Below are 27,534 nucleotides of genomic sequence, written 5' to 3'. Positions count from 1 at the left end.
ATTCTAGTAAACTATTAGGATCATTTTAGTAAACTGTTAGGATCATTCTAGTTAACTGTTTGGATCCTTGTAGTAAACTGTTAGGATCATTTTAATAAACTGTTAGGATCATCCTAGTAAACTATTAGGATCATTCTAGTAAACAATTAGGATCATTTTAGTTAGCTGTTAGGATCATTCTAGTAAACAATTAGGATCATTTTAGTAAACTGTTAGGATCATTCTACTAAACTGTTAGGACCATTCTAGTAAACTGTCAGGATCATTCTAGTAAACTGTTAGGATCATTTTAATAAACTGTTAGGATCATTCTAGTAAACTGTTAGGATCATTCTAGTAAACTGTTAGGATCATTTTAGCAAACTGTTGGGATCATTTTAGTAAACTGTTAGGATCATTCTAGTAAACTGTTAGGATCATTCTAGTAAAGTGTTAGGATCATTTTAGTAAACAATTAGGATCATTCTAGTAAACTGTTAGGATCCTTGTAGTAAACTGTTATGATCATTTTAATAAACTGTTAGGATCATTGTAGTAAACTATTAGGATCATTCTAGGAAACTATTAGGATCAGTTTAGTAAACTGCTAAGATCATTCTAGTAAACTATTAGGATCAATTTAATAAACTGTCAGGATCATTCTAGTAAACTGTTAGGATCATTCTTGTAAACTGTTAGGATCATTCTCGTAAACTGTTAGGATCATTTTAATAAACTGCTAGGATCATTGTAGTAAACTATTAGGATCATTCTAGGAAACTATTAGGATCAGTTTAGTAAACTGCTAAGATCATTCTAGTAAACTATTAGGATCAATTTAATAAACTGTCAGGATCATTCTCGTAAACTGTTAGGATCATTCTTGTAAACTGTTAGGATCATTCTAGTAAACTATTAGAATCAATGTAGTAAACTGTTAGGATCATTCTAGGAAACTATTAGGATCAATTTAGTAAACTGTCAGGATCATTTTAGTAAACTGTTAGGATCATTCTAATAAACTGTTAGAATCATTCTTGTAAACTGTAACTCATTCTAGTAAACTGTTAGGATCATTCTTGTAAACTGTAACTCATTCTAGTAAACTATTAGGATCATTCTAGTAAACTATCAGGATCATTCTAGCAAACTGTTAGGATCAATCTAGTAAACTGTTAGGATCATTCTAGTAAACTGTTAGGATCATTCTTGTAAACTGTTAGGATCATTCTAGTAAACTATTAGGATCATTCTATTAAACTGTTAGGATCATTTTAGTAAACTGTTAGGATCATTGTAGTTAACTGATAGGATCAATGTAGTAAACTGTTAGGATCATTCTAGTAAACTATTAGGATCAATGTAGTAAACTGTTAGGATCATTCTAGTAAACTATTAGGATCAATTTAGTAAACTGTTAGGATCATTCTAGTAAACTATTAGGATTAATTTAGTAAACTGTTAGGATCATTCTAGTAAACTGTTAGGATCCTTCTAGTAAACTGTTAGGATCATTTTAATAATATGTTATGATCATTGTAGTTAACTAATAGGATCAATGTAGTAAACTTTTAGGATCAATATAGAATAATTGTAGGATCATTGTAGCTAACTATTAGGATCAATTTAGTAAACTGCTAAGATCAATATAGTAAACTATTAGGATCAATTTAGTAAACTGTCAGGATCGTTTTAGTAAACTGTTAGGATCATTCTAATAAACTATTAGGATCATTCTAGTAAACTGTTAGGATCATTCTAGTAAACTATTAGGATCATTTTAGTAGACTGTTAGGATCATTCTCATAAATTGTTAGGATCATTCTAGTAAACTATTAGGATCATTCTAATAAACTGTTAGGATCATTCTCGTAAACTGTTAGGATCATTCTAGTAAACTATTAGGATCATTCTAGTAAACTGTTAGGATCATTTTAGTAAACTGTTAGGATCATTGTGGTAAACTATTAGGATCAATGTAGTAAACTGTTAGGATCATTCTAGTAAACTATTAGGATCAATTTAGTAAACTGTTAGGATCATTCTAGTAAACTGTTAGGATCATTCTAGTAAACTTTTAGGATCCTTCTAGTAAACTGTTAGGATCATTTTGATAATCTGTTATGATCATTGTAGTTAACTGATAGGATCAATGTAGTAAACTGTTAGGATCAATATAGAATAATTGTAGGATCTTTGTAGCTAAATATTAGGATCATTATAGTAAATTGTTAGGGTCATTCTAGTAAACTATGACAATCATTCTGGTGACTATTAAGATTAGTCTATCAAAGTATTAGGATCATTCTTGTAAATTAGTTGGATCATTTTAGTAAATTATTTGGGTCATTTTAGTAAATTAGTTGGATCATTTTAGTAAATTAGTTTGGTCATTGTAGTAAATTAGTTGGATCATTCTTCTTAACTCTTAGGATCATTGTAGGTAACTATTAGGACCATTTAGTAAACCTTCTGGCTAATACATTCATCAGCCTTGAAGTACTTTATATGTAAGCCTACCACCATACTGTTAACTATGTTAGTTTTTTATGTCAGAATCTGGTTAAAGAGAAATATTTTATGCAAGATCTAACAGATTTATATGAATGAAAATATTCTTCATTTGTAAGAGATTTTATTCAAAACTGCCAATACAAGTCGTAATAGTTTTGCACAAGTAATATTATCTAAAAAAGTCAAGAAGCAAGTTTAAGTTTACTGCACAACTACTGTAACCTGAATAACAAGAGAGTTTCAGAAATCAAGCTGAGATAAAAAGAATAATTTTGTCATATCTTTGTAAATAATATGATTTAGGCTGTTAAAAAATATGGAACAGAATATAAGCAAGTCATTATGAAATAAATACTGATATTAAAGTTTTTTGTAAAAAGATTGAAATTAAACAATTTTAGGAAAACATTCAAATTAAATTTTTTGAATAAAACACTGAAATTAAACAATATTCAGTAAAAATAATAAAATTAAACAAATGTAGGTAATGACAAAGAAATTAAACAATATTAGGTAAAAATACTGAAGTTAAACAGTTTTAGGTAAAAATAATGGAAACTATACAATTTTTCGTAAAAATACTGATATTGAATAATTTTATGTAAAAACACTGAAATAAGATAATTTTTGGTAGTTACAGCAATTTTATGCTGAATCCTTGACATTTTAAAGCTGTTGTTTTTGCTATATTGAACTTTGTCATTTAACTACTGTATTTAAAAAAATAATAATTATGTTAGCCTGCATACTATTGAATTTTTTTTTGTTTGTCTTGTATTTGACAAACACTTTTTGATGGGTAGATTTTCAGTAGCAAGGAATGTGTTTTATTATGCAAGTCAGAAATATTGATACTGCTGATTATTTATACAGTCTAAGAATAGAAACTCTTGACTTTTGGACTGTAAGTATGGTTACAAAATCTTAGATAAAATGTCATCAGAAAATTTTGTAAGGGAATCATAATAAAAGCATGTAATTTCTTTTCTAATGTAAAAAGACAGTTTGGAAGAAAGCATCCATCAGTAAAGCCAAAGACATGATGCTAAAAACATCACAGATGAATTGAATAGTATTAAAATGTTATCATATTTGACAAATAGTCTTGAGAAAGGCTAGACTTATGCACAAAGTTTCAAACAATATGACCCCATTATATCTCAATGAACTACTTCATGCTAGAAAACAAGGCAACTCTTCCAATTTAAAATCAATTTCAGCCATCCACCTTTCCATCCCAACACAAATAAAGAACTCATTTTGAAAAGTTTTCTGTATTCAGGCTCACTAATTTGGAACATAATCCCAAATGAAATTAGAGAAAGTACAAATATCAATGCATTTAATTATAATCTAATACATTGGATGAAACATGGAACCTGTTGCTTTGACAAATACATTATGACTTAAAGTATAAATTCACTAACCTTCCATTTTGTTGTCTCAAATTTTTTTGTACTGTGTAAACACAATGTACCTAGCTGGAGCATGTTCTTACAAAATGTTCTGTTTTATTATGTTCATATATAAATTTTCTTTATTATCATTGCTTTTTATAATTGTGTGTGCAGCTATGTACATGTACTCTGCAGGTAATTATGCATATGATCAAAGGCCACAAGGAGGATTAGTTCCATGCAACTAACTGCATCACCCTCTTTAAATATAGACATCATAATCATCATCATCATCATCATCATCATCATCATCATTAATATTGTTATTATTATTATTATTATTATTATTAAAGGTAACTAAATTGTTTTATTTAATTGTGATGTTAGCCCTGACATACAGCCTGTTTGTGTTTTTTCACCAGGGCTATGTGGCAGTTATATTGGAGATGGATATAAAGATGATATTTCCCAGTCTACCAAACAGCAGGGGACCAGTCAAGTGGATCAGAGCACAACATCTGAACAAGAACTCTTGCAACAGTGGAGGTAGCTGTCATTATTAATTTCTTGTTTTTCTAAGACACATGCATGTAGATCATGATACTTTAGTTCATTTTATCTTTCCATCTGTTGGTCCATCTATCCAGATGTCTGTACATCTGTCTCTCAATCTATCTAATGTCTATCCAGATGTCTGTCCATCTATCCAGTTGTCTTTCCAGAGGTCTGTCCATCTATCCATATGCCTTTTCAGATGTCTGTCCATCTTTCCAGATGTCTGTCCATTTGTCTGTCCATCTATCCAATTTATAAAATGAAAGTACTAGACACTAGGAGGAGAATTAGAGTGTGTTTATAAATTGAAAGTACTGGACAGTAATGAGGGGGTTGGAGTGTGTTTATAAATTGAAAGTACTGGTCAGTAATGAGGGTGTTGGAATGTGTTTATAAAATGAAAGTACTGGGCAGAAATGAGGGGATTGGAGTGTGTTTATAAATGGAAAGTACTGGACAGTAATGAGGCGGTTGGAGTGTGTTTATAAATGGAAGGTACTGGACAGTAATGAGGGGGTTGGAGTGTGTTTATAAATTGAAAGTACTGGACAGTAATGAGGGTGTTGGAGTGTGTTTATAAAATGAAAGTACTGGACAGAAATGAGGGGGTTGAGTGTGTTTATAAATTGAAAGTACTGGACAGTAATGAGGGGGTTGGAGTGTGTTTATAAATTGAAAGTACTGGACAGTAATGAAGGTGTTGGAGTGTGTTTATAAAATGAAAGTCTGGACAGAAATGAGGGGGTTGAGTGTGTTTATAAATTGAAAATACTGGACAGTAATGAGGGGGTTGGAGTGTGTTTATAAATGGAAAGTACTGGACAGTAATGAGGGGGTTGGAGTGTCGTTATAAATTGAAAGTACTGGACAGTAATGAGGGGGTTGCAGTGTGTTTATAAAATGAAAGTACTGGAGAGAAATGAGGGTCATCAAATTGTGTTTATTAATTGAAAGTACTGGACAGTAATGAGGGGGATTGACGTATGTTTATAAAATGAAAGTACTGGACAGTAATGAGGGTGTTGGAGTGTGTTTATTAAGTGAAAGTATTGGACAATAAAATGAGGATTCTTTCCTTACCTGACCTGCCTGAGTTCATCAGGTACTTATCTTCATACCTCACTTGCCTGGGTTCATTGCATATACTTCCCATCTCTCCACACCACACCTGCCTGGGTTCATCAAATACTTCTTTCCATGCCACACTTGCTTGGGTTCATCACATACTTCCCATCTCTCTATAACACACCTGCCTGGGTTCATCACATGCTTCCCATCTCTCCATACCAAGCCTGCCTGGGTTCACCACATACTTCCTTCCATGCATACCATACCTGCCTGTGTTCATCACATACTTGCCTTCTCTCCATACCACACTTGCCTGGGTTAATCTTATACTTCCCATCTCTCCATACCATGCCTGCTTGGGTTCATTGCATATTTCCCATCTCTCCATACCATATGTGCCTTGGTTCATCAAATACTTCTCCCCATACCACACCTGCCTGGGTTCATTACACACTTGCTTTCTCTCCATACCACACCTGCCTGGGTTCATTACACACTTGCCTTCTCTCTGTACCACACCTGTCTGGGTTCATCACATACTTTCCTTCCATCCATACCACACCTGCCTGGGTTCATTACATGCTTCCCATCTCTCTATACCACACCTGCATGGGTTCACCACATACTTCTTTTCCATCCATACCACACCTGCCTTGGTTCATCACATGCTTCCCATCTCTCCATACCAAGCCTGCCTGGGTTCACCACGTACTTCCTTCCATGCATACCATATCTGAGGATACATTTTGATTAATGGTTTTGGTTACATATTTTCCCAGTACTTATATCTCTGTAACCCTTTGCCTGATTCACTTTGTATTTGGAATATTATTATATAATCCTATTTTTTCAGTACACTTCTGCACCTGGTTGTGACCTATCTAGTGCCATTAGTAAATTTTTTTTTGATCTGTAATAATTATTTGAATAAAATTATTGTTTTGATATAAATAAGAAATTACTAGAATAACAAATTATTTTGACCTATAATAATTACTTGAATGACAAATAGTTTTGATCTATAATTAGTAGAATAACAAATTGATTGACCTATAATAATTAATAGAATAACAATTTTTTTCAATGTATAATATTTACTACAAAAAAAAAATTATTTTGATCTATAATAATTAAAAGAATAACAAATTGTTTTGTAACCAATGATGTTTTAGGCAACTTTGAGGTTGAATTCAGGCAGAAAAAATTCCATGAAAAACTTGATTACCTTTTCATTTCACAAAACATTGGTAAACAAATATATATGACCAAAACTTTGTTTAATTGATCCTATTAGGGCCTTTGACAAAAGTTTGGAGAACAGGGATGCTGTATGGGTTATGCAAAGAGGGTATTCAAGGTCAAATCTATAGTGTAATACAGGGATGCTTTATGGGTTATGCATAGAGAGTATGCAAGGCCAAATCTACAGTGTAATACAGGGATGCTGTATGGGTTATGCAAAGAAAGTATTTAAGGCCAAATCTACAGTGTAATACAGGGATGCTGTATGGGTTATGCAAAGAGAGTATTTAAGGCCAAATCTACAGTGTAATACAGGAAAGCTGTATGGGTTATGCAAAGAGATTATTTAAGGCCAAATATACAGTGTAATACAGGAATGCTGTATGGGTTATGCAAAGAGTATTTAAGGCCAAATCTACAGTGTAATACAGGGATACTGTATGGGTTATGCAAGGAGGATTTAAGGCCAAATCTACAGTGTAATACAGGGATACTGTATGGGTTATGCAAAGAGAGTATTTAAGGCCAAATCAACAGTGTAATACAGGGATACTGTATGGGTTATGCAAAGAGTATTTAAGGCCAAATCTACAGTGTAATACAGGGAAGCTGTATGGTTTATGCATAGAAGATATTCAAGGCCAAATCTACAGTGTAATACAGGGATGCTGTATGGTTTATGCATAGAGGGTATTCAAGGCCAAATCTACAGTGTAATACAGGGATGCTGTATGGGTTATGCATAGAGGGTATTCAATGCTAAATCTATAGTGTAATACTGGGATACTATATCGGTTATGCAAAGAGGGTAATCCAGGCCAAATATATGGTGTAATACAGAGATGTGATATAGGTAATGCATATAGAGTATGCAATGCTAAATCTACAGTGTAATACAGGGATGCTGTATGGGTTATGCATAGAGGGTATTCAATGCTAAGTCTTTTTAAACAAACTTTACTTGAGGTTGTTAATGCATATACCTACATTGACTTGATAAAACTGAAGGAACTTTACAACCTGTTGTAGATAAAAGTTTTACAAAAAGCACCATGATAAAAATCAGCTGTCAAATGTGTACAACTGACATTTCACATGTTAGCATCAATACAGATAACCCTTGTTTTGTTAAAGAATGTTTGCTTCGACACATAAAACATGTGCAATCTAAATCTATTTTAATGAACACAAATAAACCACATGCAATCAAAAACTGTTTGCATCAAGACAGAGAAACAAGTACTTGTAAACAATGTTTGTATTAAGACAGAGAAACAAGTACTTGTAATGTTTCTATCAAGACCGAGAAACAAGTACTTGTAAGCAATGTTTGTATCAAGACAGAGAAAAAAGTACTTGTAAACAATGTTTGCATCAAGACAGAGAAACAAGTACTTGTAAACAATGTTTGCATCAAGACAGAGAAACAGGTACTTGTAAACAATATTTGTATCAAGACAGAGAAACAGGTACTTGTAAACAATGTTTGCATCAAGACAGAGCAACAAATACTTGTAAACAATGTTTACATCAAGACTGAGAAACAAGTACTTGTAAACAATGCCCGCATCAAGACTGAGAAACAAGTACTTGTAAACAATGTTCACATCAAGACAGAGAAACAAGTACTTGTAAACAATGTTTGCATCAAGACCAAGAAACAAGTACTCGTAAACAATGTTCACATCAAGACAGAGAAACAAGTACTTTAATTTAATCATGTGCTAAATTGTGTAGATATTGACAGCAAACCTTTTAATTTAATCATGTGCTAAATTGTGTAGATATTGACAGCAAACCTCTCAATTTAATCATGTGCTAAATTGTCTAGATATTGGCAGCAAACCTTTTAATTTAATCATGTACTAAATTGTGTAGATATTGACAAAACCTTTTAATTTAATCATGTGCTAAATTGTGTAGATTTTGACAACAAACCTTTTAATTTAATCATGTGCTAAATCATCTAGATTTTGACAACAAACCTTTTAATTTAATCATGTGCTAAATTTTGTAGATTTTGACAAAACCTTTTAATTTAATCATGTGCTAAATTGTGTAGATTTTGACAACAAACCTTTTAATTTAATCATGTGCTAAATTTTGTAGATTTTGACAAAACCTTTTAATTTAATCATGTGCTAAATTTTGTAGATATTGACAAAACCTTTTAATTTAATCATGTGCTAAATTTTGTAGATTTTGACAAAACCTTTTAATTTAATCATGTACTAAATTTTGTAGATATTGACAAAACCTTTTAATTTAATCATGTGCTAAATTTTGTAGATTTTGACAAAACCTTTTAATTTAATCATGTGCTAAATTGTGTAGATACTGACAAAACCTTTTAATTTAATCATGTGCTAAATTTTGTAGATTTTGACAAAACCTTTTAATTTAATCATGTGCTAAATTTTGACAACAATATTTGCAATTTAACCTCATTTAATGAAGAACACACTCCAAGAATAGTTCATTGAATCATTCAGAAAGGAAAAAGAGAAGGCTTAGCAGAATTTACTCAGAAAAATGTGGACTCTTCTCTTTTAATCCTTTCTTATGAACTCTTCCTGCTTTAATGCTTTTCGGTGGACTCTTCCTGCTTCAATCCTTTCATTTAAAATGAAAGACTTACTAAAAATAATGCTTAGTGACCTTATGTTCCACCTATCTAAATTTTTCTTATCTCAGAATAATTGGTATTATGGTGATGATCGTTAGCCTTCTGCCTCAAACCATTCATTTATATTTGAAGTCAGAGTGCAGTTCCATCCAGACATCTTGATAAAAGAGATCATATTTTAAAGACACTTTTCCAACACTATGAAAGTAATTTGTTGATCCTTTCTCCTGCAGAAGTACATACTCTCTACTGGAAGGTGTAGAAGTCCAATGCACGACTGGGAGAGATGATGCCTGCCTTTGTCAGTGTGGATCAGGAGCTAGTGAAGAAGTCTGCAGTCAGTATGCCTTGACAGACATCTGTGATCTGGTAACAGGTAAAAATATTTTTACTTTCATCTTCTCCAGCATTTTTAAAAAAATTTTAAGTATGTGACAAAAATTTGAAAATAAGCTTGTATCATTAAGGTCTACAATGAATCCTTTTGTGAGCAACATCCATGCATAATAATGAGGTATTGCCTCTCACTGGTTGAATTTCTTTCCACTTTAAACAATATTATTTCTGATCAGATTGTTATCAGATTTGTTATAATATTTTTATAGCACATGTGGAATGCTAAGAGATTCAGTTCAGGTAATTTTGCATTGAAACCATGTGTACACATGGTTCAGAGCATGCAGTTACTTGCCTGTTGTTTTTACAAAGCAAGGGAAATAACCTATGATAATGACTATTTAAAATCACAAGTTTAGGATTATGCAGTGTTCATTCCCTTGCAAAAAAATTATTTCAAAAAAAGTTAGATTGCATGATGCAAACATTTGAACAGAACAAGATATGAAAATTAAGAAAAGAATTCATGTTAGGGATAATGAATCATTATTTATTTAAACAAACAAAAAATTACAAATTATTATATACTAAAAATCACTTTAACTTTCTGATACTTTCAAATACTATGATTTATAAATCTAGTTTGCAAGATGTTAATGAATTATTACAATTTTTTGGATATTAAGGTTTTCCCAAATGAAAAGTTGTGTGGGAATTTGCTAATAATGCAGTGTTGAGTCTAGGCTGAAGAACTAAAAGCATCTATGATGATGCATCCTTATAAGGCAGTTAAGTATGCATCTCTGATGATGTACTGATATAAGGCAGTGAAGTATGCATCTCTGATGACATACTGATATAAGGCAGTGAAGTATGCATCTCTGATGATGCACCAATATAAGGCAGTGAAGTATGCATCTCTGATGATGCACCCTTATAAGGTAGTCAGCTATGCACCTCTGATGATGCACCCTTATAAGGCAGTGAAATTTGCATCTCTGATGTCTGATGATGTACCCTTATCAGGTAGTCAAGTATGCACCTCTGATGATGGACCCTTGTAAGGCAGTGAAGTATGCATCTCTGATGATGGACACTTATAAGGCAGTGAAGTATGCATCTCTAACGATGTACTGATATAAGGCAGTCAAGTATGCACCTCTGATGGTGCACCCTTATATGGTAGTGAAGTATGCACCTCTGATGGTGCACCCTTACATGGCAGTGAAGTATGCATCTGTGATGATGTACTGATATAAGGCAGTCAAGTATGCACCTCTGATGGTGCACCCTTATATGGTAGTGAAGTATGCACCTCTGATGGTGCACCCTTATATGGCAGTGAAGTATGCATCTCTGATGATGTACTGATATAAGGCAGTCAAGTATGGACCTCTGATGATGCACCCTTATATGGTAGTGAAGTATGCACCTCTGATGGTGCACCCTTATATGGCAGTAAAGTATGCATCTCTGATGATGTACTGATATAAGGCAGTCAAGTATGCACCTCTGATGGTGCACCCTTATATGGTAGTGAAGTATGCATCTCTGATGGTGCACCCTTATATGGCATTGAAGTATGCATCTGTGATGGTGTACTGATATAAGGCAGTCAAGTATGCACCTCTGATGATGCACCCTTATATGGTAGTGAAGTATGCACCTCTGATGGTGCACCCTTATATGGCAGTGAAGTATGCACCTCTGATGGTGCACCCTTATATGGCAGTGACGTATGCATCTCTGATGATGTACTGATATAAGGCAGTCAAGTATGGACCTCTGATGATGCACCCTTATATGGTAGTGAAGTATGCATCTCTGATGATGTACCAATATAAGGCAGTTAGGTATGAATCTCTGATGATGCACCCTTATAAGGCAGTGAAATTTGCATCTCTGATGATGCACACTTATACGGCAGTAAAGTATGCATCTCTGATGATGGACCCTTATAAGGTAGTGAAATTTGCATCTCTGATGATGGTAGATTATAAGGCAGTGAAGTATGCATCTCTGATGATGCACCCTTATGAGGTAGTTATGTATAAGAACTTGGTAAATATTTAATTTGATGCCAGATAAAGATTTTGCTTAAGAATGATATCTTGCATAAACCCTGTCCATGTTTACAAATTTATTTGCAGAAAATTATTGCTTAAAGCATGACCACGTTTAATAAAGTTACTTTGGTCCATAGGATGAAGTTGATATTTATTTGTATTGCCGTATTAAAAGGCTTGAAACGTTTACATGCAGTACACATGTATTATGCTTTGATTTAAGGCATTTCATATATCCAATGCCATTGTTTATTATTTTAAATGTATGTTTTGTATTTGTTGTTTTTAATTCCAAAATATCCAGGCATGCTTTCTTCCTGAAACATTTTCAAAATTGAATTACTAAAGAGCAAAGAAATCCATGCCCTTAAAAAGAATCATGTAATATTTGGTAGTCAATCCAGCCTGATCGGATAGTAGTCAATCCGGCTTGATCAGATAGTAGTCAGTCCAGCCTGATCAGATAGTAGTCAATCCAGCCTGATCAGATAGTAGTCAATCCAGCCTGATCAGATAGTAGTCAATCCAGCCTGATCAGATAGTAGTCAGTCCAGCCTGATCAGATAGTAGTCAGTCCAGCCTGATCAGATAGTAGTCAATCCAGCCTGATCAGATAGTAGTCAATCCAGCCTGATCAGATAGTAGTCTGTCCAGCCTGATCAGATAGTAGTCAATCCAGCCTGATCAGATAGTAGTCAATCCAGCCTGATCAGATAGTAGTCAATCCAGCCTTATCAGATAGGAGGAAGTGAACCCATATTCTTCTGGAAATGAGTACAATTCCTTAATCACTGAGTCACCTCATCCCCCTTGGGTGAGAATTCCAGTGGTTTCCAAGTTACAAGTCCAGGGGCAGAGCCCACAGAGGAAAGGACAAATCCAGGAATCCATGCTATCTGCACAGATTAACTGCCTTTGTAATCCAAGTAAATGTATGCATGTTGATGGTGGGGCTATGTACAGTCTAAGTTTTGAATCATGGCCTACTCTGCAGGAGGCAGGGACTGATACACAGGCAATACTGGTTTTATAGATGGTGTTTCCTTTTATAGAGAAAATTATCCTATATTTGTGTCAACTTCCCAGATAATCCTCTTGGGCCTCTAGTTTAATTTGTACACATATTTTAATCTTTTGACTTGGATTTTTTTTGTGACAAAAACTGTGCAGTTATATTTGAAATACTTGTTCATTTTTCTCTTCTATTATTTCATATATAAGGTAAAGAAATAACTGACAATCTGGAATCATATCATGTATTGGATAATGCACAAGAAACTAGGCAGAAGAGGCAGACAGTGAAAACTTTAAATGATGTCTGGCTGGGAGATGGAGATACTTCACAGGTAATCTACTCAGTGACCAGTTTTCAAAAATGAATGTAATTATTTTGCAGGCTCATTCATTTATATTTAACAAAACTAAATTCCCAACAAAACTGTTAATAACCACATCATAATTTTGATAAAGTTTAGTACCTGTATACACTTTTGACATGAGGATGTCATATTGGGAAATGGGGCAATGTGAGGATCAGTCCCTATGTATATTTACAATAAGGTCATTTAGTGCACAGTTGTCGCATATTCATCCTGTGATAGACTCTTACATGTACACTTATTTGGTATGTCTGATCTTTGTGGCACATGTTGAAAAATTCCTCAAGTTTGGGGTGGTGGGTGGGGGTGACGGTGGCAGAGGGGCATCTACAAGACTTACAAAATGATAGATATTATTCTGTCATTTAATAAATTTTATATGAATGCAAATAGAAGGATGTACTCCTCCTCATGTCCTTCAGCATTATTTACCAATATAATATAAGGAATATAGGTGTTACTGATTATTTTTAGTGTGACACATCTAGAAAGTTTGTTATTTTTATGTTATTGCAGTCTTGAAAGTCATCTCAACCATTTTATTCTGATGTTATGTATATCTAATATTCTGTAAATTGTATTCTGGACTGTTACAGTGACATGTTATATCATGTACATTTTAAAAAATCTTAATATTTGTATGTTTTATTATTTCATTTGTAATGTTTTTGGAAGGGTTTAAGTTCTGAATTTTTGTGCAATTTTTGACATTTTTCAAACTCTGCCTTTAGTTAGCACCTCATAATCATTCTTGTGCAGAGGTGTCATAAAATACTATTATGCACGCACATTCACACACACACACACACACATGCACACACACACACACACATTGTTTTTAAGTTTCATGTGGTTGTTAAAAGTGGAATACATTAGTATGCAAGTGAGATATGATGCTCTGTATTCACTTTGTTGTAATATGAATCACAATGGGAAATCATGAAATGTGTACTTGTCCCTGATAGTATGTGATTCTTCAGGGAATGTATACTTGTCCCTGCTAGCACAACATTGTTTATGAAATGTGTCCTTGTCCCTGGTAGTAAATGATTCTTCATGGAATGTATACTTGTCCCTGCTAGTACATGATTCCTCATATAATAGGCACTTTATCCTGCATATTGGAAGAGATTTCATGTTTGCTTACTTTGTTAATGAGTTACATGTAATTAAATACGAAAAACAATCCACTTAAATTTCATATGTTTTACATTAAAATGATGACAGATTATCCTTGTGATAAATGTTACTCTCTGATCATATCTTACTGAAATAAAAACTGTTCCTAATGTTAGTGCTCATGTAGATTTCAAACAGTTTGCCATTTTATTTGTGTTATTTCTTTTTATTTTCTTTTTTATCTATCAAGATTTTTAAATCTCTCCTGCAAGATATAGAAGACATATGTATAAATATTATCTGTTATTCAGAATATATCCTGGCCCATGCCAAGTGGATGGAATGAGACAACTGCAAGGCTGTATTGTGAAGATGCTCTTGCTGACTCCAGACTGGGTCAGATTTGTGGCAGAGTCATTACACCTGACATTGAGATCATGTTCTGTATTTCAGATATTAAGGTAATAATGACATCTCTGTTTTTGCGTCACCTGTGTAAGCAAAATGGGTTTTAAAAGTTTATGGTGGTAAAGGTGTTAGCCTGTTCACATTAGAATTCAGTGCAAAAAGTCATCATGTCATGATGTGTCACTCCACAAACATACTTCTTTACTCCCAAACCCCCTGACATGTTGTTTCTTGACAAACATGATTTTTGGTGATCTTAAAAATAAAATACAAAAAATTCAATATATGCCTGTAACATGTAGCATTTAGGTTGGACAGTGCCAACAGCCAAGGTAGCTGACAGAAAGAAGTAGTGCAGTTTGTTGTGAAGATTTTTAATGGCTGGCTGTGAAACTTGGTACATGCTATGGTCATCATCTAAAGATACACATACTGACAAACTTGGTTACTCCCATGTTTTGTAAGAGTTATTGCCCTTTGTGGCTTACAGTTGGATGCAGTGTTTAGCAGGATTTTGTGAATGCAATTACTGTTGCAGTTTCAAGGGAATTGTGAATCTCAGTTCATATTATGGCCATTATCTGAAGCTGCAAATCTTTGTGCTTCCTTTATTTTGGCAAGAGTTTGTCCTTTTAGATTTGCACATGTTTGCAGTGTAGGACATAATTTAGGGAATGCATATATTCTTGGAAAGATTTTAGGGGATTGGTATGAAACTTTGTACATATTAAGGTCATCATCTTCAGCTACACAGTTTGACAAATTTGTATGCTTCTCATGTGTTGTAAGAGTTATTGCCCTTTTAGGAGGTAGTCCATTTTATGGTCAGCGTTAGAAGAATATGCATGTTGAAAAATCATTGTACTAACACTATTTTCAGAAGAGTTATGTGCTTTTTATTAACTATGGATCCATATCCATCATGGGGTAGGGATAAGATGCAGAAGTTGGGGAGGGATATATTTTCATTAAAAGATTACTCATCATTCCTTTGGATTTATGTTGTATACAGTACAAGTAAAAGAAAACATCTAACACATCACAAATTAAATTACTATACATAATACATAATCTGTTAAGTACAGCCCCCAGCATTAAGTATTGTATTATTTTGGCCCCCAAGCAAAAAAGGTTGCTGCAGATTAATTTTTTTGACCTAGTACAAAGTGCAGTGAACTGTAAAAGGAAACCAACAGATTTTGTATGGACACAGTAATCATTTTATATGACATTTATTGTCTCATTTTATCCTTCGACTGCTTACTCTGTGGACAACATTTATCATTTTTTATGACATTTTGTGTCTCATTTATTCCTTAGATATAGATTGTATGGACACAGTTATCATGTTACATGACATTTTGTGTCTCATTTTATCCTTAGACTACTTACTGTGTGGACATTTTTATCATTTTTTATGACATTTTGTGTCTCATTTTATCCTTAGATTATAGATTGTATGGACACAGTTATCATTTTATATGACATTTATTGTCTTATTTTATCCTTAGACTACTTACTCTGTGGACAACATTTATCATTTTTTATGACATTTTGTGTCTCATTTTATCCATAGACTACATACTCTGTTGACACAGTTGTCATTTTATATGACATATTTTGTCACATTTTATCCTTAGATTACAGATTATATGGACACAGTAAGTATTTTTTGACATCTTGTGTTTCATTTCATCCTTAGAATACAGACTCTTTGGATATGGTAAGCTTAGCAGTGGAATCATACAGGTTCAGATGCAAGTTGTCAGTGTTATTAGACCCAACACTGAGTGTACCTAACATGACCCATGGGGTACTTCTGCAGCAGATTGATTCTGTTTCTTGTCCTGAGGACTGCAGTGGTCAAGGAACCTGTGGTCAGGGTAAGCATAGCCTTATTTGTTTCCTTACACCCCACTTACACTGAGGCAGCTATTACCTCCATACAAAGGACAATTGCTCATGAGGACAAATTTAGATTTCATTAAAAAAAATTTAATATAATTCTCACTGGTATTTTTGAAACCCTGTTAATCAACATGAACAAAGGACACTATTTGTTTTTTAATAAAATACATTCATAGTGCATGAAAAAAATGGATACTCCACTTTTTCTCAAAAATGATAACCATGGCTCCTTACAAATGTTGTAATGTGTCTATGTTCCTTTGTTATTATAAGCAAGTGTGTTTCACTGAATACACATTTCTTATCCCAGTTTATCAGTAGTTTGATTTTGAGGTACCAATTATTGTTGTGGAAAATAAGATGTTTATGTACTTAAATCTAAATGACACTTGTCCATGAAGCAGAAACTTGCACTTCCTCTTGGCAGTTTTTGATACACAGGTTTTAATACACCTGTAAAAGTGGTCAGACAGCACACACTTCAGACAAGTTTTTTCAGCTTTTAATATTCATTCATGTACTTGTAGCACTTTCAAATTATCAAAGTCTGATAGCTGTGTGTTCATGTCATCATTTTAAGTTAGTGATTAAAGTGGTTTTTTTGTGTTCAGGAGGTTGGCCTTTCCTTTACCATTAATATTGGGTGTGTTCATTTTTTCAAGTCCACTTTAGTGGGGTGTTCATTTTGTCAAGTCCACTTTAGTGGAGGGTGTTCATTTTGTCAAGTCCACTTTAGTGGGGGTGTGTGTTCATTTTGTCAAGTCCACTTTGGTGGGAGTGTTCATTTTGTCAAGTCCACTTTAGTGGAGGGTGTTCATTTTGTCAAGTCCACTTTAGTAGGGGGATGTTCATTTTGTCAGGTCCACTTAGTGTGAAGCAGGGTATAGCAGTCACTCTTCAGATAGCAGTGGTGGTGCCAACAGTTTAAGGTTTTTATTATTTTTTTGCATTTGCAGATATTTCCAAAACCCCTTTAAAGATTCTCATCCAACTTGGTTTGAATAATTCTAAAAATTAAACCATTTTTTTTCTTTGACATGTCCCATAAACTTTTGGATCAAAATCAGTCACTGGAAATTTTAACTAAGGTTTTGATTTAAGGTTTATTAATTTGCTTATATTTTCTAAACCTCTTTACTCTGCATGCTTGGGATGATTAATTATGAAGCTAAGACAATTCATTCGCTGACATGCATGCTTGCTTTTTGAACTTGGTGGTCATTAGGACAGTCATAGTAAATGTGTGTTAATGTTTTGATTATACATTTGTTATTTGCTTTTATTTCACCACTCTGGTGGTCTAAATGGTTAGAGTGTCTGCCTCAGATGCGGGAGGTCACAAGTTCGAAACATACCAAAGACATACAAAAAGTACTAGCATCTGCCTTGCTTGGCACTCAGTATTAAGAGATTAGTGTTAGGACTGGTTGGCCTGGTCTCAGAATAATGTGACTCAATGGGATATGATGCTACACATCTGCAGCATGATGACCCAGTGCTAGACATCACTGTGAACTGCCACACTGCAGAAATCGTAGCGATATGACTGAAAAATTGTTAAAGCTATATTAAAAATCCAAATTAGACACATCACACTTTGCTTATATTTCCTCAACATCTTGAGAGCTTTTTCTAAATACATGGGATGAATTAATATACAACTAATACAATTTATTCTGTAACATATGCTTTTGCTCCTTTGATATTTAGGTCAAGGTGACATGCATACGAAAATCCGAGTTAAGAGTTTAGTTCACATTTTTTCATTTACTTTAATATCCTAAACACTGTGTTGGATTTTGTTAATAAATTGGATGAATAATTTTGAAACTAAGATAATTTATTCTGTGAATTGCTCACTCAATCTTTTGACCTTGGGATCAAGGTCACACAATTTATAATGATGATGTGATTATAGGCTTAACATGCAGGCCCTATCCTTCTTGTTTATAATTAATAAAAGACTAACACTTTGTTATGAATTGCCTTGACCTCTATGTACATATTCTGTGGTTTTATAGTTTATGGAATGGATTTGTACATGTACTAGATTTCATGTTCATTTAAAATATAAATTGGGAACAGCTGAAATGCAAAGCCTTGCCATTTTTTGCTCTTAATTCCAGGCGATAAGTTTTACCAGTTTCTTGGGTCTTTTCACAATATTTTACTGTACATTTTAATTTTTAAGTTTAAGCAAATGGTAAGATACATAAAATCTCCAAGTATTTTTATACAATGAAACTTGTTGATACTATATTTTGTTATGAATAACATGCACTAATATATAATATGCACCCCAAATTTTTTCAAACCAATAATGAGATGAACAACTTGGTTCTGTCATTTAGTGCTGATATTATACCTTATTTGTTTTTGCTCCATCTTCATTGTGAAACAGAATACCATTGTGGATTCTGCAGTGATCGTCAACTGTAGCACTCTGGAACATTGGTTTATTATTAAACAGTTTATGTAAATGATTGTCAAAGAAAACGAGCATTGTCAGTATAAAAATGTTTCTATTTGGACTAGTATGACACTTCTCAAATATCTCAGTATCAAATCTAAAATTTACCTTGACAATGCATTGTAATTACTTTTAGCGCGTCAAAGCTGTTGACAGTGCTATGATTTAATTGAGAGAAAAAACACATGCTGAGTTAGTGAAGTATTGATCACAAAGGCAAATCAAATACTTTGATTCAGGATAAAATATAAAACAAATAACTCTGTTTATTTTCTACATTAATTATTCTTTCCTTTCATATGTGTAAATATAACACTAGTGTCATATGTGTAAATATAACACTAGTGTCATATGTGTAAATATAACACTAGTGTCATATGTGTAAATATAACACTACTGTCATATGTGTAAATATTACACTACTGTCATATGTGTAAATATTACACTACTGTCAGACAGAATCTGTCATCATGAAGAGCTGTAATTGACATGAGCCTGACATGAGAAAATTAACACTGCTTGAATTCTAAAATTTATGTTGCAGCTTAACCATGATCGAAGAAATTAACTATTAAAAACATTTATTAGATCAGCAGCTTTGATTGCCTATGGGTACAGTCATAAATTTTATTATGCACAGCTTGAAAATAATTATGACAGAGTGAGATGAACAAGTTACAAATCTCATGTATATTTCTGGGTGAGCTATGGAACAAAAATGACTAAATGATGTGAAATGAAAATAATTTGTTTACATCACCAATTGAAGAATTGAAATTTGTAAGCACAAGAATAATAAACAATGCAGTAGATTTAATATTTTACAGGGAATGAATGTAAGGCATGTAGTCTGCATTATCACCATGATCTTCACATGAAATTGACCTGAAAAAATGTTTGTTTTTTCTTGTTCCATTAAACCAACACTAGACCATAACGATTTAAAGAACTACTGCCCAGTTTCTAATCTCTCATTCATAAAAAAAATCTTAGAAAAGGTTGTTCTATCCCAGCTTGTATCTCATCTAAATTCAAACAGTCTTTTTAGCAATGTACAATCTGCATATCGCCCTTGCCACAGTACTGAAACTACTCTTCTAAAAGTAATTAATGACATTCTCTCTGCGTTGGATAGCGGAAAGATTACAGTCCTCACCCTCCTTGATTTGTCTGCAGCATTTGACACAATAGACCATGATATATTACTTCACCGTCTCCAGCATGTATTTGGCATTCATGATACAGCCTTACTGTGGTTCAAGTCATACTTAGTCAACAGGACACAAATTGTATCTGCAAATAGAATACACTCCACCCCAACTGATCTATGTTGTGGTGTTCCACAGGGGTCTGTTTTGGACCTGTTCTCTTCATTCTGTACACTCAGTCATTCTCAAGTGTCATAGATCATCATCCAGTGTCTCACCAATTGTACGCTGATGACACCCAAATATACAAATCTAGCCACCCAACTGAAGTTGATGCTACCATCCGAGGTGTAGAGAGATGCATTTCTGATGTGAAATCATGGATGACATGTAACAAGCAGTAGATGAATGATGATAAAACTGAGGCCGTTCTGATCACAACACAAAGACTTTCTCATTCACATCCTTTACCTCAATCAATAAATATCAGCAACACCAACATTAAATTCACACAATCAATACGAAACCTAGGTGTTACTCTGGACAGTACTCTCACATTGCACCAACATGTCATGAACATATGCAAGACTGCATATCTTGAGCTGAGACACATCAGCTCAATTCGCAAATATCTTTCAGTGGATGCCACTAAAACACTTGTGTGTTCATTAGTACTTTCAAGACTGGACTACTGTAACTCAATTCTGTCTGGTTCATCTCAATATCTGCTCCAGAAACTTCAAAAAGTTCAAAACACAGCTGCTCGGATCATACTTAGAGTACCACGATCAGAGCACACCTCCCCGCTGCTCTGTACCCTACACTGGCTATCCATTCGATCCAGAATCAAACACAAAATTTGTTCTCTGTACTATGTTTCACTGTCGGACTCTAGTCCAACATACCTTTCCGACCTCACCCATGTGTACACACCAGCAAGATACTTACGCTCCTCTTCTGACAATCGTATACTCATTATTCCCACTATGAAAACAAAGTCATATGGACAGCGTTCTTTTGCATGTAATCACATTCAAGTGGGCTCTCAAAACTCACATATTTCGACTGCAAGAACAAACTTTAAAGACTGAATAATGTTTCCTACCTTAAATATTCTCAGCATGTTTTTTTTATGTTTTCTGATTTCATGGTGTTTGTTTTTGTAATCATTTCATTATATGTTTTTTATGTTATAGGTGTTGTAAAGTGCTTAGAGCTTCTAAAGATTAGGTGCTATACAAAGTCCTCATTATTATTATTATTATTAGATCCAGTATTGCCTTCACTAACTGATGTTATTAATACCTCTGTTTTGTCCAGGGAATTCCCATCATTTTTCAAAACTGCCATTGTAAAGCCTCTGCCGAAGAAACTAACACTCGACTATAATGATTTAAAAAACTACTGCTCAGTTTCTAATCCCTCATTCATATAACAAATCCTAGAAAAGGTTGTTCTATCCCAGCTTGTATCTCATCGTCTTTTTAGCAATGTCCAATCTGCAAATAGACCTTGCCAAAGTACTGAAAATACCCTTCTAAAAGTAGTTAAAGACATTCTCTCTACTTTGGATAGCGGAAAGAGTACCGTCCTCACCCTCCTTGATTTGTCTGCAGCATTTGACACAATAAACCATGATATATTACTTCACCATCTCCAGCATGTATTTGGCATTCATGATACAGCCTTACTCTGGTTTAAGTCCTACTTGGTCAACAGGACACAAATTGTGTCTGCAAATGGAATACACTCCAGCCCAGTTGATCTATGTTGTGGTGTTGCACAGGGGTCTGTTCTTGGACCTGTTCTCTTCATTCTATACACTCAGCCTTTCTCAAGTGTCATAGATCATCATCCAGTGTCTCGCCAATTGTATGCTGATGACACCCAAATATACAAATCTAGCCACCCAACTGAAGTTGATGCTACCATCCAAGGTGTAGAGAGGTGCATTTCTGATGTAAAATCATGGATGACATGTAACAAGCTGCAGATGAATGATGATAAAACTGAGGACATCCTGATCACAACACAAAGACTTTCTCATTTACATCCTTTATCTCAAACAATAAATATCAGCAACACCAACAGTAAATTCACAGTCAGTATGAAACCTAGGTGTTACTCTGGACAGTAATCCCACATTGCACCAACATGTCATGAACATATGCAAGACTGCATATCTTGAGCTGAGACACATCAGCTCAATTCGCAAATATCTTTCAGTGGATGCCACTAAAACACTTGTGTGTTCATTAGTACTTTCAAGACTGTACTATTGTAACTCAGTTTTATATGTTTCATCTCAATATCTACTCTTGAAAATTCAAAAAGTTCAAAACACAGCTGCTCGGATCATACTTAGAGTACCACGATCAGAGCACACCTCCCTGCTTATCTGCACCCTACACTGGCTATCCATTTGATCCAGAATCAAACACAAAATCTGTTCTCTGTGCTACGTTTCACTGATGGACTCCAGTCCAACATACCTATCCGACCTCACCCATGTGTACACACCAGCAAGATACTTACACTCCTCTTCTGACAATTGTATACTCGTTATTCCCACTATGAAAACGAAGTCATACAGACAACGTTCTTTTGCATACCAAGGCCAAGCAATGTGGAACTTTGCCCACTGAACTTAGACACAAAGACACAGTGATCCCATTCAAGAGTGCTCTTAAAACTCACTTATTTCGACTGCAAGAACAAACTTAAAGACCTAATAATGTTTCCTACCTTAAATATTTTCAGCATGTTTTTTATGTTTTCTAATGTCATGGTGTTTGTTTTTTGTAATCATATCATTATATGTTTTTTTACGTTATAGGTGTTGTCTAATGTTGAAAAGCACTTAGAGCTTCTAAAGATTAGGCGCTATACAAAGTCCTCATTATTATTATTATTATTATTATTATTATTATTATTATTATAAAATGCTTAATCCCTCCTACAAATATGAAAAATAGGTATACACTAGAAAATATGGTAATGGACTAAGATTTTTATCTTTAGTAGATAAATGATGTTTATTGGCATGGAATTAACTCAGGCAGGGATTGTTATCTGTTTGAGAGTAGCAGTCCAAATTCAGTCCAAGAACTCCCTAACTAGACATCATACAACCATTTGTTTGCCTCGTCTCAAGAGTCAGCATCTGTTGCAGGTGCATCTGTCTCAGATCTCACAGAATCAGCATCTGTCTCAGATCTCACAGAATCAGCATCTGTCTAAGGTTTCTTAGAGAAGCAGCTGTCTTAATTTCTCACTTGTCATCAAGTAATATACTTCACATAATTTTCTTACTGTCCCATGTCTTGCATTCAAAATTTAGAAGATTCAACACAACTATCTTGACCATAATACTTCAGAAATCAAATCTTGCAGTAAAAAAAGCATTGTACAAAGCCATCATTATTCTTGGAGTTTCAAAGCAGATAACCCCATTTGGTAAGTAGATTGCACCAGGTATTGCCACCAATACTCAGAACACAAAGAATAGGTTTGGTGTAACAGACTTAAGCAAGAGATTCCTGGAAAATGTTTCTAACTGAAGACCTTTATACCCCACATAATCAAAACAAACCAAAATATCCCAATTGTAACCCAGACATTTGCCCTAATAGCCTAGATATTATAAATTGCCAATACAATATTAATCCCAATTATGATTTAAAAGTTTGGAGTAGCTATTGCATGCATGTCTGATTCCATATGAGTTGGGATATACAGACCAGTGAAAACCAGGATGTTCTGTGTGTGTGTGATTTGGATTTGTAACACAGCTTTAACAATTTTTCAATCATATCACTACGATCTCTGCAGTACAGCAGTTTACATTGATGTCTAGCACTGGGGCTTCAAGCCACAGACATGTAACATGATGTCCCACCCAGTCACATATATTATCCTGACACCAGGCAGACCAGTCCTAACACTAACCTCTTAATGCTGAGCACCAGGCAAAGAAGCTGTTAGTACCAATTTTTTCTAAGTTTTTGATATGACGTGGCTGAGTAACAAAGCCACAACCTCCCTCATCTGAGGTGGATGCTCTAACCATTAGGCCATCAGAGCGGTCAGGATGTTCTTGCCACAGTACCATGCAAATGAGTCGCTATATATCAATGAAAGCCAAGATGTTTTTGCCACAGTACCATGCAAATGAGTTGCTATATACCAATAAAAGCCAAGATGTTCTTGCCACAGCACCGAAAGCACCAAAGCAATAACAATCAAATGAAAGGGGCATGGTGGCTGTTTTAGCTACAAACTCTACAGAACTTGAAATATATACTGATTCTAGACAGAATGTTACAAATAGCCACATGCTGTGTAGGAAGGGGATTGACTTCTAACCACTGACTGGCACATTACCATATTTAGTAAATTATACCTTGAGATAATAATAATAATAATACTAACTTTATTTAAAGAAGTTCATTTGGTCAACTGACCAATCTTCAATGAGGCCTTCTACAATGATATTTGCACATATATATATATATATATATATATATATATATATATATATATATATATATATATATATATATATATATATATATATATATATATATATATAATGCACAATTTTTACAAGATAAGGTGTCTTTAGACAAAAAATGTTGTTGAAAACTTGACATTTGATCTACTGCTACAATAAAATATGTACAAAGCTTCAAGGATGAGTACATACAGGATTCATACAAATAGTAGTAGTGAACATTTGTGAAACATTATAGGTGAGTACATGACAACAGTGTTGTAAAAAATAGTAGTGAATTAAAATAATGCAAATAATCATTTCTGTTTACTAAGAAACTTTTTTAAAGTTTAGCATGTTTCACCTGAATTCCATAGTTTGGCTCCAGAAAAAGCAAAACTCTTCTCATAAAGCTCTGAATTTGGTTTATGTAAATATAACTTGTTGTTTGATATGGATCTTAGTTCATACATATGTTCATTTATAACAAATTTAAAATTTCATTTAAGATAATCAGGAGCCAAACCATGTAAGATTTATAGACTAGTAAACCCTTCTGAAATTGAGTTCTCTGCTGAAATGGAAGCCACTTTTGGGTTTTAAAAAGATTTTTTGATGGTGTATCTAAATCAGCATCAAAGAATAACTTTAGCTGCTCTTTTTTTTAAATTTCAGTAATCTTTCCTCATTTTATATACCACTTCCCCCCAGATAGAACAACAATGTTCTAGGTGTGACATGATAAATGCTTTGTAGAATATCTTTCTCTGTTCTTTTTATTCTGTTCAAGATATAAAGCAGTGAATTAACTTTTTTAATGACCTTATCAGCTTGTATTTTCCAGCATAAGATCTGGTCTATCATAATGCCAATTAAATTTTCATTTTCATACTGTTCCTTTTATCATTACTTTGAAATAATTTTTCTTGGCTTTTACTTTTACTCGACTTTCTATGATCATGGCTTTGATTTGGCTGCATTTATCTTCATATCATTGTGTTCACACCAGTTATTTTTACCAAATCGTTATTTGATTTAGTGCTAATCTCATGGCCTGTTGCTCCAATGTTATATAATGTCATATCATCTGCAAACATGTTGGTAGTGGATAGTGGATATATGGTAAATCATTGATGTACAGCAGAAAGAGTTATGGCCCAAGAACTGAACACCTGACTTTATCAGTTTCTTATCTGAAAGTTTATTAAAAAAAAAAATTTGTTGTCTGCTTTCAAGATAGGATCAAAACCAAGTTAAGCTTTCATGATTAACTTGATATATGCTGAGCTTTTCCAGCAGGAGTTCGTGATTTACAAGGTCAAAAGCCTTTGAAAGATTGATTTGGTGTTGCTAACTTTGTTCTTTGGTACTGCCATTAAACTTCAATTTATATGTTGTACAACACCAAGATGGAGATTAATTCCAAACTTTAAATAACGTTTGCCAGAATGGGGCACTCTCATGTGCTGTAGCAAGCAAAGATGCAAGAAGTATGTATAGATTGGGTGTTATCCACCTGATTATGAGCTCAGCCTGTTACCCAGACTGAATTGCCCAGATCCTAAACTGTTACCCAGACCAAAATTGTCCTAGGTCTAAACTGTTATCCAGACTAAATTGCCCTGGGCCTAGACTATCATCAGACTGTATAGCCCATAACCTAGACTGGTACCCAGACTGAATTCTCCTGGCCCTAGACTGTCACCAGGATTGAATTGCCCTGGACCTAGACTGTTACCCAGATTGAATTTCCCTTGGCCAAGACTGGCCTATAGATTATCCTAGTTGTTATAGTTGTTATAGGCACTACGAGAAGTTTCTAATCCAAATTATAATCCAGATATTTGCTCTAATAGTCTACATAATATTCATATTAATCCCAAAATTCCAAACTTTGTCAGTAGGTGTCAACTTGTGTGACACCATACCTAAACAAGTTTGTGTACATCAAGAAGAACTTCAAACTGGATAGGTTGCATCCATCTGCCATGTTTCACTTTAAAGTGAGCACAGTATAAAAAGGAATAAAAAATAAATAAAATGCCTGAAGAAACCTTTTACGAATTGTACAAGCCTCAGTTCATAATATGCATTTTTGTAAAGAAATCTTGTCTATATGACTGTCAGAAAAATTTGTTTTAAATGAGTTCAAGCGTATTTTTCCCAATTCATTTAGGTTATTAATTTCAAAGAACCTAAACTTGTCTCATTTTAACTTTACTTATATTGTAGGGATGTGCAGCTGCTATGACGGCTATGTTGGAGCTGCATGTTCAGTGAAGACAAGTGTGGCTCCACAGATTATGGAACTGAGGGAAAATTACTTGCAATCGTCAACAACAGAATACATCCACACATTGTATATACAGGGCAGTGGTTTTGTGGACTTAGATTCACTCAGCTGTCACTTCCAAACTTTGGAGGTAAGAACAAATATGATGTTTAATACAAAGAACCGCACAGTGTGTTATCTCCCTTTTGTAGGAGTATAATCCAGCCACAATGCTGTAAGATTTGTAGTAAAATATGACCAGAAGAAAAGTAGTATTCTAGGATAACTTTATCACACTCAGTTTGTATTGTACATGAAGCACAAGGCTATTGGCATTATAAGATTGCAGACACTGTAGTCCTTATGATGCAAAATGTGGCAATAGTCACCATAGCTAGTTTGATTCATGGATTCCTAAAGGCCCTGAAACAGGTAATTTTACCAGTAAAATGAAAACAGAATTGCAGAATATATGCCAACAAAATAATGAATGCATTTGATGAAAGAAGTGAGCACAAGTGCAAAATGCAGAATAATGAATAACCAATGAAAACA

General features: G+C 34.0%; 1 protein-coding gene across 1 annotated transcript in view; it reads left to right on the top strand.

Moving 5' to 3' along the window:
* Positions 1-27,534, top strand: part of LOC149794876 (uncharacterized) — an 82,639-nt gene that overhangs the window by 40,570 nt on the left and 14,535 nt on the right. Inside the window, exons 12-17 of the mRNA XM_089963726.1 lie at positions 4,313-4,436; positions 9,615-9,757; positions 13,005-13,129; positions 14,593-14,742; positions 16,392-16,572; positions 26,940-27,130. Of these exons, the coding sequence (XP_089819852.1) occupies positions 4,313-4,436; positions 9,615-9,757; positions 13,005-13,129; positions 14,593-14,742; positions 16,392-16,572; positions 26,940-27,130 (914 nt within the window). The remainder of the gene's footprint in view (positions 1-4,312; positions 4,437-9,614; positions 9,758-13,004; positions 13,130-14,592; positions 14,743-16,391; positions 16,573-26,939; positions 27,131-27,534) is intronic.

Source organism: Sinohyriopsis cumingii, chromosome 7 (assembly GCF_028554795.1).
Source record: "Sinohyriopsis cumingii isolate HCF-2022 chromosome 7, ASM2855479v2, whole genome shotgun sequence".
NCBI lineage: Eukaryota > Metazoa > Mollusca > Bivalvia > Unionida > Unionidae > Sinohyriopsis > Sinohyriopsis cumingii.
Note: the sequence above shows the minus strand (reverse complement) of the source record. Positions and strands in the feature narration are given on the sequence as shown.